Source organism: Trematomus bernacchii, unplaced genomic scaffold (genome assembly GCF_902827165.1).
Source record: "Trematomus bernacchii unplaced genomic scaffold, fTreBer1.1, whole genome shotgun sequence".
Classification (NCBI taxonomy): domain Eukaryota; kingdom Metazoa; phylum Chordata; class Actinopteri; order Perciformes; family Nototheniidae; genus Trematomus; species Trematomus bernacchii.
In genome coordinates this window covers 16,653,083-16,667,390 of record NW_022987689.1, presented here as the reverse complement: position 1 = coordinate 16,667,390, position 14,308 = coordinate 16,653,083, and the positions used below count along the sequence as shown (strand labels likewise).

The 14,308-nt window shown below is 42.0% G+C and overlaps 2 protein-coding genes across 2 annotated transcripts; one reads left to right on the top strand and one right to left on the bottom strand.

Annotated features, from left to right (window-relative positions):
• The first annotated feature begins 2 nt into the window (after nucleotides 1–2).
• zgc:55943 (uncharacterized protein LOC406337 homolog) lies at nucleotides 3–10,052 on the top strand. Its single transcript, XM_034137493.1, has 7 exons — nucleotides 3–75; nucleotides 199–358; nucleotides 2,159–2,299; nucleotides 4,070–4,149; nucleotides 6,625–6,695; nucleotides 7,224–7,287; nucleotides 8,865–10,052. Exons 3-7 carry the CDS (start codon nucleotides 2,209–2,211, stop codon nucleotides 8,904–8,906), a joined length of 348 nt encoding a protein of 115 aa, XP_033993384.1. The 5' UTR covers nucleotides 3–75; nucleotides 199–358; nucleotides 2,159–2,208; the 3' UTR covers nucleotides 8,907–10,052.
• Nucleotides 9,605–14,021, bottom strand: tsen15 (TSEN15 tRNA splicing endonuclease subunit). The gene is made up of 4 exons (XM_034137492.1): nucleotides 13,869–14,021; nucleotides 13,707–13,788; nucleotides 11,756–11,891; nucleotides 9,605–11,641 (listed from the first exon to the last, which is right to left on the bottom strand). The coding sequence occupies exons 1-4, from the start codon at nucleotides 13,926–13,928 to the stop codon at nucleotides 11,470–11,472; spliced, it is 450 nt and encodes a 149-aa protein (XP_033993383.1). The 5' UTR covers nucleotides 13,929–14,021; the 3' UTR covers nucleotides 9,605–11,469.
• Nucleotides 14,022–14,308: the final 287 nt, after the last annotated feature.

Sequence of the window (14,308 nt, the reverse complement as noted above, 5' to 3'; positions counted from 1 at the left end):
TTCCTGGTGCGCCGGTGAATTCGGCCCGGGTGGAAACTGATTAGACTTCGTAGTCAAATTTCCATCGCATAAGAGGTAGGATGCTACTAAAAACTGTAAAGAAAAAAGACTGTGGTTATGTGAAAAAATATACCAAGTTAGCTGTTGTTTGATCCGATTTTGTATTCTCTAAAAAAATACATTTTCTCACTTTAACAGGGTATCGGGACATGAGCCCGGAGCAGACAGCTGGCAGACGGACGGACCGCATCTGCACCGCCGATGCCTGTGTGGAGCTGCAGATGCGCTGTCTGGGTCCTCCGTCTGGAGTGAAGCCTCTCCGTACTAAACCCAGAGGAACCATGGTCAAACCAGATAGGTAATTTCCCCCATTACTGTACATGCATTTCGATATTTTACGCTTGCTGATTCCTTACATGCGATATCATCTGGCTATTTCCTGCTGGCCGTGGAATGGCTGCTCTTTTGTTATTATTTGTTTAAGGAGCCCTGCACGTTATCCCCTCTCTGTGATGAATGTTTGAAATATTTCAGCTAAAAGGGGATGCATGTTACTCTCATCTTTCTTCTTGTTTGCTCCCCTAACTGTATTGGATGCAGCTTCTATCTTTACATACAAATGTGTGCCGAGCAGCTGCGCGATGGTCCATGCAATAAGGGGATCAATCACTCTGCAATTTACCTGGAGCTTAATGTAAAACACTACCGGGTGATTGGCACCAACACACCGTCATTTTAGCCATGATACTGCGGGGTGGGAGCACTTGAACGCCGCCACAGATTAATCCTGTGCGCCGCAGAACCCCCCACCTCCCCTGACAGAGAGGGGAGCTGGCGGATTGGCACGGGGATACCACACCGACTGAAAGGCCTTATTGTTGCGGTGCAGCTGGCACCACCTTCTGATTGGTGTTCCCAGGCGCCGCTTGCATGATTTACAGCGCGGCTACACGGTGTATTCTACAGGAACAGATAGGGAAGCCCGCGATTTAATTCCAGGGTGGGGCGCTTCATGACTAATTGATTATGAAAAAATACTGATAGCCCAGCTGGAGTCCAGGAAGACTTCCTTTCCTCTGAGAGGCTGGGAGGAGGATATGATAGTAAATGCACACATGCAAACAGGACCTATACACATTAGCCCCGAAATGAACACATGGTGGAGAGGTGTCAGAGCAAAGGGCCTGTCTCGTTGTGGCAGGTTCAGTGCCTTGCTCAAGGACACTTCAGCAGGGTCCAGGAGTTGAACTGGCGTCTCTCAAGCCACAAGTACACACAATGTTTGGGACTCAAACCAGTGACCATCCAGTTCCTAAGCGGACTGAGCAACTGACTCTAAAATAGTCAATGGCAAAATTGTTGCTTTTTGATTTCTGATTATTTTAGTCAAAAAAACAACTTTTTATAGTTCCAGCTTTCTTTAAAGGGTCCTATTCTGCTCATTCTCAGGTTCATATCTGTATTTTGTGCATCAACTGTGACATGTCTCCATGCTTTAAAGTTCAAAAAGCTCTTTATCTTTCTCATACTGCCTGTGCTGCAGCACCTCTTTTCACCCTCTGTCTGAAACCAGAGCCCAGTCTGCTGTGATTGGTTAGCTGGCCGGCTCTGTTGTGATTGGTCAACTGCTTAGAGATGTCATGCAACTGAGCGTACAATGTGTTGGAGCGCTAGCCAACAGAAACGTTAGTGTCACATAGTGATGTCATTATGTTAGGAGAAAACAAAGGAGTCCAATGGAGGCGTTTCAGGCAGGGGAGGTGAGTGTGTGGAGGGAACACAGGGATTTGAGCCTTTGCAGACCAGTTAAATGCACTTAAACCTATAGAACACACTACAGGAAGGGAAAACCACAAAAAGAACAGGCCCTCTTTAAAATGATATTTATATCTAAATACAGTCTAAATGTTATCTGTTATTTCGGAACACAGTTTAGGTGAAGAATGTGCAGCGTCAGCCCTATTGGTAATTACATGGAGCAGACTGTCCTCTAACGTGTCTGACAGATGCTCCGCTCATGATTTCCCCGGGGACAGAAGCTAAATCAAGAGATCGTCTGAGGTGTTTCTGCTGGGGAAAGGTCTTTGCTTACAGAATACCTTTGTGAACTCCTGATCTACACATATCTGACCATGCTTCCACCCCCCCCCCCCCCCAGGTGTGCCTGTGGTGCTCAGGGCTGAGGAGCAAAGCAGCTGAGGGTGGGAGATGGGCTGCACCTCTGCCAAGCAGGTGTCTGCCGTGCCCAGCGGGGAGGAGCGCCAGAGCAAAGCCCACAGCAACGGGGACCTCCACTCCGGTCAGTCTGTCCACTCACTATCATCACATGTCCCATGCACTTTAAGTGTTCAAATCCCTTAAGAGCCTTGCTTTCATTTGGGGTTGAAGTAATATACAGTATATGAGGTATGTGCCACTAGGGCTGTGCGATTGGAACCAAATATCAATTCACATGTTCTACCTCTACTCTGCTGCATTTAAGATGGAAATATTGTACATTTTACACAATTGTTATTCAACACTCATTGTTACTGGCTACTTTTTATAAATGCAAACACATGGTCTGCCTGTATAATATGATGCCGTACTATAGTACTTCAGAACTGTACTACTTATCTACACAGTGTTCAAAATTGGTTAAACATGACAGAGATTGTGTAATGCATGAACTGCATAATGATTACTTTTACTTTTGTAAAAAAAGAGCTAGCGGATTTGGAAAATAATCTAATCTCTATTTTATTTTGAACCAAATACCTTGAAATTGTGATGATAATGCTTTCATAAAATATTCACACAATGCCATTTTCAGAACGGAGTAAGAAAGTGGGTTTAGGCAAATAATAAATCAGTCTGGTTTGTTCTTAAAATAAATCCCTTCACATTAATGCAGATTTTAAAGCAACAAAAAGATAACACTAAGCAAAACTACAATATCCACATTATGAGAAGATGGCTAATCCATATTACAATCAATACATGTAATATCAATATATCGCCCAGCCCTATTCTAGCCATTCTGCAGACATGTATGTTCCTGTGTGACACAGCCTGTGGTGGCTTTCTTTTTTTTTAAAGATTAGACCACATTTATATCAATATAGGTATTTGAAATGTAATATATTTAACATAATTCTGGAGTCTTGTTAGATGTATCCATGGTGATCCTGATGCTCTCTGTTAAGGATGACAGCATGAATTATTGCTTTATTAAAGGCAGAAGCTTATGAGAGCTGAAAGGTGCTGACATCATTATGGAAATGCTTAATGTTCTTATAAAACACAATCTTTCAGTAGGTCAAGCAGACACAAGTTAATGCTGTGATGTCAAAAACAGATCACTTTGTGATGAGTTTCATTTCAAATTCTCTGGATGAATAGGACACAAAGGTTGGGCTTTACAACATAACAAATGTGAATCCATAATAATTATGACGATAATAATAACAGAACACAGTGTGAATGCAAACTTGATTTGAACATTTTAATAGTTAGCAGTGTTTCATATATTTCTTAATTCAAACGTCTCTATGGATCATTAAGGGACACGCTTCATTAACATGAAATGACAAAGTTCAGACCTAAGTGACTTAAGACCTTCAACGTGATATTTCTGGTCAAATAAAGGGGAAAAATCACAGCTGTCAGATCCTTATAAAACCCTTAACATGTGCTTTATTTTTTGCATATTCACACAATCTGTCAAATAGTTCAAACCTATATTTTTTAGTAGTAGTTAAATACCTAATTGTCATAGTTGTTGTTAAAGCTGCTACGGAGGAATCATAAATGAAGCTTCAATGATAGCTGGCACAGCGTGAATGTGATGTGTTCTGAGTCCATCAGGCCGTCATGATCATGTTTCAATTTGATCCTTTCAAATGCGTGGAAGTCGAAAGAAAGAGAAGCAGAGAAAGTAGGAGCTCGAGTGTTCAGAGAGGATTTAGTCTGCAGCGCGAGAACTCCAGCTCTTCATGACTTTGCCAAGAAGTGAGCACTATTAACCCGGAGGCGTGTTTTAATAAGAGGAGCCGTCCTCTCTAACTCTCTGTCTCCCACTCTGTCACAGATGAGTACAAGATGAAAGGAGTGCAGAAAGTCAAGTACATCAGCGGAGACGAAGGAGGAGTGGACGGCCAGGACAGCACAGTGCGTGTTTTATAGAGCGTACACCAGAACATGAATACTGTGTCAAATCATGTACTTTATTTCTAATTATAATAAAAACAAAATCAATTTCTAATATTGAATTGACAAGATAATTCCTTTTATAAGGGTATTTTTCCCCATTAAGTACATCAATAACCCTTGTTTTGCAAACTGCTAGGCGTTATTTTATACTAAATCTTGAAAAACATTCACTTGTTTATCAGTATCACGCATCCCTAAAACGTCACTCTTTTCATTGTAATTAGTTAAAGGGTTCCTCAGCTGGTCGGGTCTGTTTTGACCTCTCATGATGCCTCTTTCACACCAACGCGGTTCCAGGGCCGGTTCGGAGCAGAGGCCTGTACTACGAAGCCGGATTTTCGCTTAGCCGGCTGACTTCAGGGAAAACTCGGGCTTTCCGGTCCTACGACGCTGGTTCTCTTTTTAGCGGGCTAGATCTCCATGGTAACTTATGCTGAGCGGCTAACCTCCTCGGGAGGAGGTTAGGTTGCAGGCTAAGAGATCAACTCAGTGAAAGCACCGCCTGCTGACCAATCAGAGCTCAGTGTGCGGAGTTTAAAGCTATCAATTCATATTACAGGATAGAGGAAATACAGAAAAACTGCCGTTGCAGGAAAGACGGCCGGCAAAAATCAACTGACTGTGTGAACGTGAAAATTAATAGAATATCCCCTCCCATCTTCAGAGCAATTTGACTATTATAATATTAGCGTTAAGAAAGCTTACTTAAATATCTGCCACGACATAAGTAACCGGATCAGAGTAACATTAAGTACAGTCCGCGGCACTGTGAGTGCAGACGTCGATGTGTCCCATTATCATTCATATCATATCACATCATAATGTATCATACATTTCCTTATTTGAGTCAGCTTCTTGAGCCGTATCTGGCCGTGCAACACTCACAGTGTCACATACTGTATGCAGAAGTATTATTTTAAGCAACACATTAAGTTGACGAAACACTCGAGTCAAATTCTCCTAATTAAAGTCAGATCGTGTCTTGGACGGGGCAGTGATTTCATAAACCTGTTAATGTACGCATTCAAACGCTTTTTCTTTTACCAGCAGTATTCACCTTGCAGGTGCAGCTATGTGGCTTTTATCCTGGATAAAGTGTTTAAGTCATGGATGTTTAAAGTTTAACTTCTTCATATTTGACTAATATTAAAGTTCACTTTTCATTCAGGAAGTATGACGCTGCGCTGTCAGTACGCTTGTCCGTGTTTGAGATTGGTCGAATGCTCCAAATACCACCCCTTTCATGTGAACGCGCACCTAACTAGATAGGACACGGCTGGCTTGAGCGATCCACTTGATAACCAGCGTCGTAGTACAGTTTAGCGAGAGCGCGTATGTTTTGGATTGGGCCAACCGGCTAACTCAAACATATCCAGGTTAGGAAAATCCGGCTTCGTAGTACAGGCCTCAGGAGCTTGAAAAGCACCGGGTTTTCCTGTTCACACCGCAGCGGAGCCGCCTCTAAGCTCCGGAATCCGGTTTGTTTCAAGCACCAAAAAGTTGTCTGTCTAGAAAGCAAGCACCGCATACGTCACGCTTACGTCGAGGCGGGGGCAGGGGCGGGATCAACCTCTAACAACAACAAAAAGCCCGCGTTTTATCCAGTTTGTACACAACGATGGAAAACCTAAAACTTAACCAGCAGCAGTGGTCCACTGAAGAGACCAGCTACCTCCTGGGAATCTGGTCTTCCGAAGAGGTACAGAGGAAGCTGGAGGGGAGCACGCGGTCCAAAGAACTTTTGAATGTAGCATGTAACGACTGTAAAGTTTGTAGTAAAGTCGTCCCATTTCTTCCATTTCGTTTCGACAGAGCAAAACCAAAACGAGTAGCGCTTCAATACAATCGGCCATTGTTGTTGTTGTCGATGTGAGGGGGTTCCGCGCGGTTTGGCTTTATGAAGCAGGCACGCAAACGGTTACGTCATGACGCAAACGATGACGCAATGACGCAGCACCAGTCGGGCTCCGAGCGGTGTGAACGGAGCGGGAGCTGAACCGAAGAACCGGTTCCGAACCAGAAAAGCTCTAGCACGGAGCTAGCCTTGGTGTGAAAGGGGCATTAGAGATCTCCCACCCCTTAGCCTATCACGTTCAATGCGTTGGAGTGATAGCCAATGAAAGCGCAAATGTTACATAGTGATGTCACCATGTGAAGTTAACAAAGGAGTCCAATGGATGCGTTTCAGGCAGGGAGGGGGGGGGGGGGGGACAAACACCTATATAACGCACTACAGGAAAGGGAAAACCCCAAAAAGTAGAATAGGGCCTCTTTAATTTGTTTCAAAATATCATGATTACATTACAATATACGGCAACTTTGAGCTGATTGTGTGTTTTTATCTCGTGATGTGATTTCTATTCTGCTGAATAATGGGATATGAGACAGCTGTAGGAGCAGGTGTGTGATTGTGTGTGCTTTGATGTCCTGCAGGAGAAAAGTGCTCTCCTGGGGAAAGGTCAACACATGGAGGAGTCAGGGTCCAATGGGAACGGAAAGATTCTGTGAGTGTCCCTGACGGATGATTCAATATCATTAACATGCATTCATAGCTTGTGTTTGTTGAGTTATATTTAGTCATAGCGGTGCCATAAAGAATAAATACACAAATAAATAAGTTCATAAAAACATTAAATATCAAGAGAAAAAAAAAAACATCAATAATTGTCATTTAAAGGAAAAATGTAATATTAATTTGAATTATAAACCATTGCTTTTGCCCGTTTTATATTTCTATGTATAGGGTACAGCAAAAATAAATTACAAAATGAAACTCAAAATTAGATTTTTAAATGCAAAATGAAAATGTTTATTATTAATTAGTTGTCTACATGTGTTGTTTTACATTTATTTTACATTATATGTCCACATTGTTTTATTTACCCCTTTTTTTTCTTCTTTCACATTTTCTATTTCTCCCTATGCCTCCACATATATATACATTTGATTATTTTACAGATTTCATTTGTTTTTTTGACACTCCATTCTGTGTTATTCTGCCGATCTTTAACATTGTTCCATTTCCTCTGCAGGAGCATCCACTCTTCAGAGAGTCAGCAAGAGTTCTTCAAGATGCTGGACGAAAAAATTGCAAAGGTAAGAAACGACAACAACAACCCATCATCGAAGCATCACACTGTATCGTTATTGGGTTTTTGCCCAAATCTCTGTCTAAATGACACTGAGGTTAATCCTATCACTGCAGCAAATCTGTGAGGACACAGCAGATGACATAATGATGTGTCAACAAAAAACCTCAATGTGTCATGTGCTTCTACTAGTGTGGTTATTTTAGGTTAGTATGGTTGAAAACATTTTAACAATTGATTCTGGCATTAACAGTATATCTAAATCCAGATTCAGTGTGTTTCTCTGTAACATAGAGCTCTATTTGTGTATATAGAGTATTTAAACCCATAGATGAGCCACACTGGGTGACATGTTCCTTCATTGCACTCAGCACAGGGACTGTCCTGCTGCTGAAAATACTCACACACACCAGATGTGTTTTTATCCGCTGTTTAATATAGTCTCTAATGCACTATTCACTCAGCTGTGGACTTTTTTTCCTTTTTTAACTGAGTTATTGCCATCTGCCACAGCGTGTCTGGTAAGTAAGGAGATGAATTGGCAAATGGATACATTTGTTTTTAAAACTGTTTTTGTAAGAGCTAACATTAAGTGATGAGAAGCAGATATTTTTCCAAAACAAGGACAGTTTTTTTTTTTAGCTTTCCCACACAGCCAATCCAAGCAGACAGGAAGTGCACCAGGGCTAGAAGCAAGTTTTTTAGTGGTCAACTGGTGGAGTAATGTAATGCCTTTTGGCCAATAAATACTTGTTCCCATTGTAAAAATAAATCGGCTCATAATTATTTGGAGGAATAGTTGAAAAGTCATTACATTCTAAAGGTTGTATATTGCAGTAATAGCCTGGCTAAGCTGAGGCTGGCTGAGACGTATGGGCTAGGAGGCGGGGTTTTGGAAAACACAAGTGTGCATGCTCTATGGGGCTCATGGATGCGGAAGACCCCTGGAAAATGTGGGTATTATTGTTGTCAAGTCAGGCCATTTTGGTCTGATGTGCTGTTGAACAACTTTCATAGGAATAAACGTGGACCTGCCTCCTGCACTGCATCTTCTTCTCTTTATACAGGCAGGCCAGGCTCAGTGCACTGATCTTTGGATCAGGGGGGCACTGGTTCAATCCCCGCTGCGATCAGCATGCTGCTGTGTCCTTGGGCAAGACACTTCACCCTAAATTGCTCCTGTGGGGATACCTAAAGTATTGAGTTGTATTGTATATAAGTCGCTTTGGGCAAAAGCGTCTAACAAGTGACATGTAATAATACACCCATGAGCCAATCACGTTGCGCAGAGTTGCCCCTTTAATTGTGATTATTATAAGGCAAAAGCCTGGGCACTCCTTAGTCTGAACAAAGATGGCAAACTTTATTACTCCTTACTGACAAATGGCGCGCTTTCCAAAACCAATCCTTAAATGTTTACCTTTCACAATAAAAGCCCTAGATATTTATATTGGCAGGCAAGTATTTTTAGATGTTTGGGTTGTTAATTTGTCAGGCCTTGGTTGTGTAAAGGCTTTAAGGAAACTGAGATACATACCATCATGTAATACTTTGTGTACACTCATATCTGTGTTTTGTCTACAGGGCCAGGACTACTGCTCAGAAGAGGAAGAAGATGTGACATAGCACTGTGCTCGTGTGTCCATCGCGCCAATGTGGAGGAACTGTCATCGCAGTGCTACGGATGGACCGTACCATGTGCTAACTCAGGGGAAATGTCCCTTGTATGTCCACGCCTGAGAAAAATGGATTACTGACTTGAATCAAGCACCTTTTTTGCCCTCCTGCTCACAACCTGCTCATATATCAACTAAGAGAGAAAGGACCACCAAAATCAAAGTATTTTTAACCTCCTCGAAAAGAAGAACACTACATTCTACTTCCTTAATGAAGTCATTACAGGATGACAGAGATCTTGGGATTTTAAGACACACTTGCTTTCCTTCTCAACCTTGGAAAAGTCCTGTATGGTCAATATAAATGGCCATCACTGAGACATTTGAAACATTACGACTGTTGCACATTTACATTTCCAATGGCAGAAGCAGCCAGTGCTCTGGTGGACACTTACCGTGAACACGTATATCTCCATCTGCATCACTTTCAATATTCCATTCTTGAATGCCTCCCTGAAAAGTCAACCGTTTGGAAACTTCCTGCATTCCAAGACACAGTATGAACCTCTTTTCTACAGTACGTTGGCCAGTACATTGTGTTTGTCTACGGAAGATTATTAGTGCCAGGCAAAAATGAGGAGGAATCTTTTTTTATTTTGCATTTCAAGGCAAAATGTCAATAATAAAGTAAAAGTCCAGTATATGCGCTAACGCTAGTGGTTAGATATTTTCTCAGTTGGACAATTATTCTCAACATTTGCTACTTTATTCTTGAAAAGCAAAAACAAAAACATTTTCTCATTTACTCCTTATTTCTGGACGCAACCATTTTCGTAGCGTCTGTCCATGTCTGTTTTCTGCTATGATGTAGAGAATCTATGTTGAATAAGGCTCAGGGTTGAAGTGTTGTAATCTTTGTCTCAAGTGGTCAAGTCCTTCCTCTCATAAAGACACTGTTTGAGCAGACACTCGTGCACTCACACAGCAGGGTCTTCCATGTCCCCTGCTTCAGTATCCGTCCCGTGTTATACCTACAGGGTGGACACTGCTTCATCACATACAAGTCTGATTATGTATTTCGCTCACCAGTAATATGTTGTGTTTCTATGTTGAACTTTTGTTTTTTTAGAAAATAAAAAGTGTTTTCAGTAAGTTATCCATACAGCTTACAGTATTGTCTCACTCCTGCCAGATGAATCATTTTGTCGACAATATACTCACTGTAGCTCAGCCGGTTTTAGTATGATTCAAATTAACTGAATTGCTGCGTTAAACAATGGTTTAAATATCCTTGGTTCCATTGAAGAAGCACCCAGTCAACTAATCTCTCAAACATGGCATGTCTCGTCTGTCTGTTTCCCCTAGTAGGATGTAACTAAAGGTTTCCTAGAGATGCATTTGTGTCCATGTTGCTCTGCTGACATGTTATCAGTACACCTTTTTTTTAAGAGCGGCTTACAGTGTCTCTGTCCAATTCTGCTCTTCTTTATTCGTACAAAGCACCAAAGTGTCTTCTCACTCCAGCCGGTCAGTGCTTCTGATAGCATCCCCCTGCGAAGCTCCAGGCTCTGGCCCACCTTGGCATTGATACTGGTGGTGGAAACTCAGTGTGTGGTAAGGTGGAAAATCCTTTGTGTTTTATCGCGATTCATTATCAATAATTAACATTCACTTGCCACTGTATTATATTGTGCAGTAGTTTCTTTATCCCGTTAATTGGGGATTCATTAAAGTAGCCTACTGAGTTTATATTTAATACATCATGTCTATGCCACACAACTTCCCCTTATAATACAAAGATAAACATTACAACCTTAATATTTGGTACAACTGTAGCTTAAAAAAAGAAGTCACACAAAGCAACAAATAACCTATGCTAACCCTAGGAGATTTCTAGCTATGCTAATGTCATTTGCAAATTAATTGAAAGTTAGCACAACAGGAACAAAGAGCAAAGAATTTAAATATTTCAGCAGACATCACCATTAGCATAGTTAGCGAACGTGAGCCAACTCATAAGGTTAGCTCAAGTTTTTGCTACTTAACATTACATAACTTAGAACAGAATGTATTGTTAACCTTGTTATTGGTAGAGGTTGTGTGGCTTATATAGTGGTGCAGGTACGAGTCATTTTCTTTGTGTCTTCACAACGGCGGTTGCTATTAAGTGGCTAAATGAGACTACTAACGTCATCACACTAAACACTAGCCGCTTTTAGCTAAGTGGAGGAGACGTGAAGTCATGTGACCACGACCGTTTGTTTATAGCCTTACGTTGTCTTATTTACTTAATATGTGAACATTATCCTGCTGAACAAAACATGCGAGTATCGTAACCATCCGTTTGCCAGAGTTCATTTTCTGCTATAATCCAAAATCAATTGTGAAAATCCCATAGACTTTTTGCACCTACAAAAAATACCCCTCTAGTACTGATGAATGTATGTTATCATATCCGGATTATCATCTCTGTGACACAGTTTCTGACATCACTTCCTTCTCTAAGCTTTGGACATAAAAGGGTCCAATGGATGAGTTGGGCCCGATCCTGGAGCTCTGCAGCTGGACCCGTCTCACTGCTGCTTCCGCCTCTTCCGGTGCTGCCGGCGACCCATATCCTGGAAGGGACCAGTAGGAGGGTCCGGTGTCACCAAGCCATCAGTCATCCTCTGGTACACCAGGGTGGAGTCAGAGGCTACGGCACACAGCAGCATGGGAAAGCCTCGGTCTAGCACGTGACGTATGCTGCACGGCAGAGAGGGGGAAGCTGTTAGCCTTGTGATGGTAAAAGTCTTCAACCAAAGAACCGAGAGGGCGGAGGGGCCAGTACATTTGAGAGATTCCCCAGTGTCTCATTACCTTTGGTGGCTCAGAGGTCGGTGAGTAGGCAGTGGAAAAACTGTCTGGATGGGTGCTCCTTCCTTCTCCCTCCCTTCCAGCAGAACCACCTGCAGCTCAGGACTCTTGACACATGACACCTCTTTCCACTGACGCACTGCAAGGAGCAAGAAGCACAGAATAAACGTGAGACAGTGAGAGCTAACTTACTCTGGGCCTAACTGTAGTGGGTCCTACCCATCTTATTATGATGGAGGACTTTGTGGAGGAGACACACTTGTTTTCTCTCACTGCTGAATCCCCTTTCCCCGTTTAGAACATGTTTTTATAGTTCTCTCTGGCAGGATAGACACAAATGAAAGGATTAAGGTTAAGATAATATGTTACCTATGCGTATTGATACATCAGAATTGAGTGCACTTTTTACAGAGATGATAAAAGGTCTCCCAATTTGTCAAAAAAGGAAACATTTAATCAGGTCAGTAATGGGCTTTAGTCAACCATTTATCCTTGACAGTCTTTCTTTTAAAATTCCTTAATTGTGTTGATTTTGCTGAGAGAATTTAAGGGAGTAAATATAACATGACACTTACGGTTTGACTAGGACAATATTGAACCGGCTACCACAACAAGTTTACTGTATGTCGTCAGAACTGTTTTTGGGAAGTTAGGTAGTTTTAAATTGTTATTTGTAGGGCTTGGCAATATGGAGATATTTTCGACCCAACACCACCATATAAATATTGACAAGATAGTGAATTAATTCGCTATTTGTGCTGTGCCAATAACCAACAAAGGTAACCCCCACCCACCTTATCACCTGAATCTCCTCCTATAGCACCATTAGGTGCGTTCACACCAAGTACTTTGCCGTATTTAGTGCCAGCACTCAGTGCCCCGGCACTTATTACCCCAGGGCTTTAGTACAGATCGCGTTCACACCGGAGTACTTTTCCCTGAGGGAAGATTACGCAAATGAGCCGCTGACGTCACTTCGTCTTCTTCTGCTTTGGGTTTACTGGCAGGCCGCAAACAACTTCACGGAGTATACTGCCACCCGGAGTCCCCGGCCGGAAGTCCCCGGAGTTGGGGACTGGCTTCAGTAGAAGCTGCTGGGACTCCCAGCAGCTTCTACTGAAGCCTTCCGAGTAAATCGCCAGAACGCCGACACCTCCTCATCTCCACCGCTCCCATGTTTCATTTTGTGTTGCCATAAGTTAGTCTCTCTGCATTTGTGCACTGGGCGAATGCTAATGCTAATAATGCTAATGCCAGGATAATAAAATGGCGGCTCTACAAAACATTTCAGAGTTGTACGGGGCGTGGTTTGCAATTCGCCCAGCAAATCAGAACTGGGGCACTTTTTTCCCCCAGGAAAGTACCATCTCTCAGCAGGCACTAAAAATGGGGGTAAAAGTTCCCGAGATTAAGTGCTCTTTTTGGTATGAACGCGACATAAGGGGTACTAACGGAACTAAACGCAAAAAGTATGGTGAAAAGTACTCCGGTGTGAACGCGGCTATTGTGTTTTTTCAAACCAATCATCTCTCAGAGGGGCGTGGCCAGCAGCAGCTCATTAGCATTTAAAGCTACAGAATCAGCACTTTTGAAACAGGGCTGAAACAGAGGGGTTTAAGGCATGCTACAATGACCAGTTTGGTATGTAGAGCCAAACACTTCAGAGACTTGTTTTATATATCTGAGACCTTTAATAGTATAATAGGGGCCTTTAAAACGTTTTTTCTTTTTTTTTAAAAAAGGGGCTATTTATGTTACTTTATCCTTATATGTATTGAACCAACAATTAACTATAATGGTGGGGAAACAATTTAAAGTGAACACAACTGATTCCTTTTTATATCATTTAAAAAAAAATATAGATAAGAATGACCATCACTCTGTTGACCCCATGTTTATGACACACAAAAACAGACACAAAGTAATGGTTCCTGCTAAATGTTCACAAACTCACCCTCAGACAGATCCATGTACACGAGGAAAGCTGCGTGTACCTGTGCACTGTCCTCCACCTCCAGACTTTTCATTTGCTGATACTAAAACAGCAAGAAGGAGAAACACTGGTTATTGCATGATTTAGCGTCAGACCTGTGAACGCAGCACGGAGGATACTCACTGCTGGGTGCACGAGGATCCAGTTAGGAGCTTCCTCTGCTCTGTGTGACACTTCCGACATTTTAATAACTTATCTACAGTCTAATGTCTCATACAGCACGGTTTAATGTCCCGACATAGCGCTGCTGTCGCGGCGGCATGTGTCAGATGTGTTTTCAGGTGTGCTACACTGAAAGTCGTCCGGGCGGAAAATGGTACTCATGCTTGTTTTTAGCGTCAGGCCGTGGAATAGCAGCTGCCTTACAGCCCAAACTAAGGGCATAAAGAAGGGCACACATTCACAAACATATTCATGCTCATATGATTATATCTTTTTTTTTATGTTGTACATTTAAATACATTTGGACACATTTTATTTTAATACTTTTAAAACTTTCATGCCAGTAAAGTCCCTTTGAATTGAACTGAATTGTTTTTGAAATTGAAGAAACGCTAAACAAA

What these genes read in the sequence shown, in the direction of transcription:
- tsen15 (XM_034137492.1), bottom strand. Translation starts at nt 13,928, where the DNA reads ATGTCGGAAGTGTCACACAGAGCAGAGGAAGCTCCTAACTGGATCCTC. An exon ending in GGATCCTCGTGCACCCAGCA is followed by an intron (nt 13,789 to 13,868) that starts GTGAGTATCCTC and finishes TTGCTGTTTTAG; the next exon opens with TATCAGCAAATGAAAAGTCT. An exon ending in CGACCTCTGAGCCACCAAAG is followed by an intron (nt 11,642 to 11,755) that starts GTAATGAGACAC and finishes TCTGCCGTGCAG; the next exon opens with CATACGTCACGTGCTAGACC.
- zgc:55943 (XM_034137493.1), top strand. Translation starts at nt 2,209, where the DNA reads ATGGGCTGCACCTCTGCCAAGCAGGTGTCTGCCGTGCCCAGCGGGGAG. An exon ending in CAACGGGGACCTCCACTCCG is followed by an intron (nt 2,300 to 4,069) that starts GTCAGTCTGTCC and finishes ACTCTGTCACAG; the next exon opens with ATGAGTACAAGATGAAAGGA. An exon ending in TGGACGAAAAAATTGCAAAG is followed by an intron (nt 7,288 to 8,864) that starts GTAAGAAACGAC and finishes TTTTGTCTACAG; the next exon opens with GGCCAGGACTACTGCTCAGA.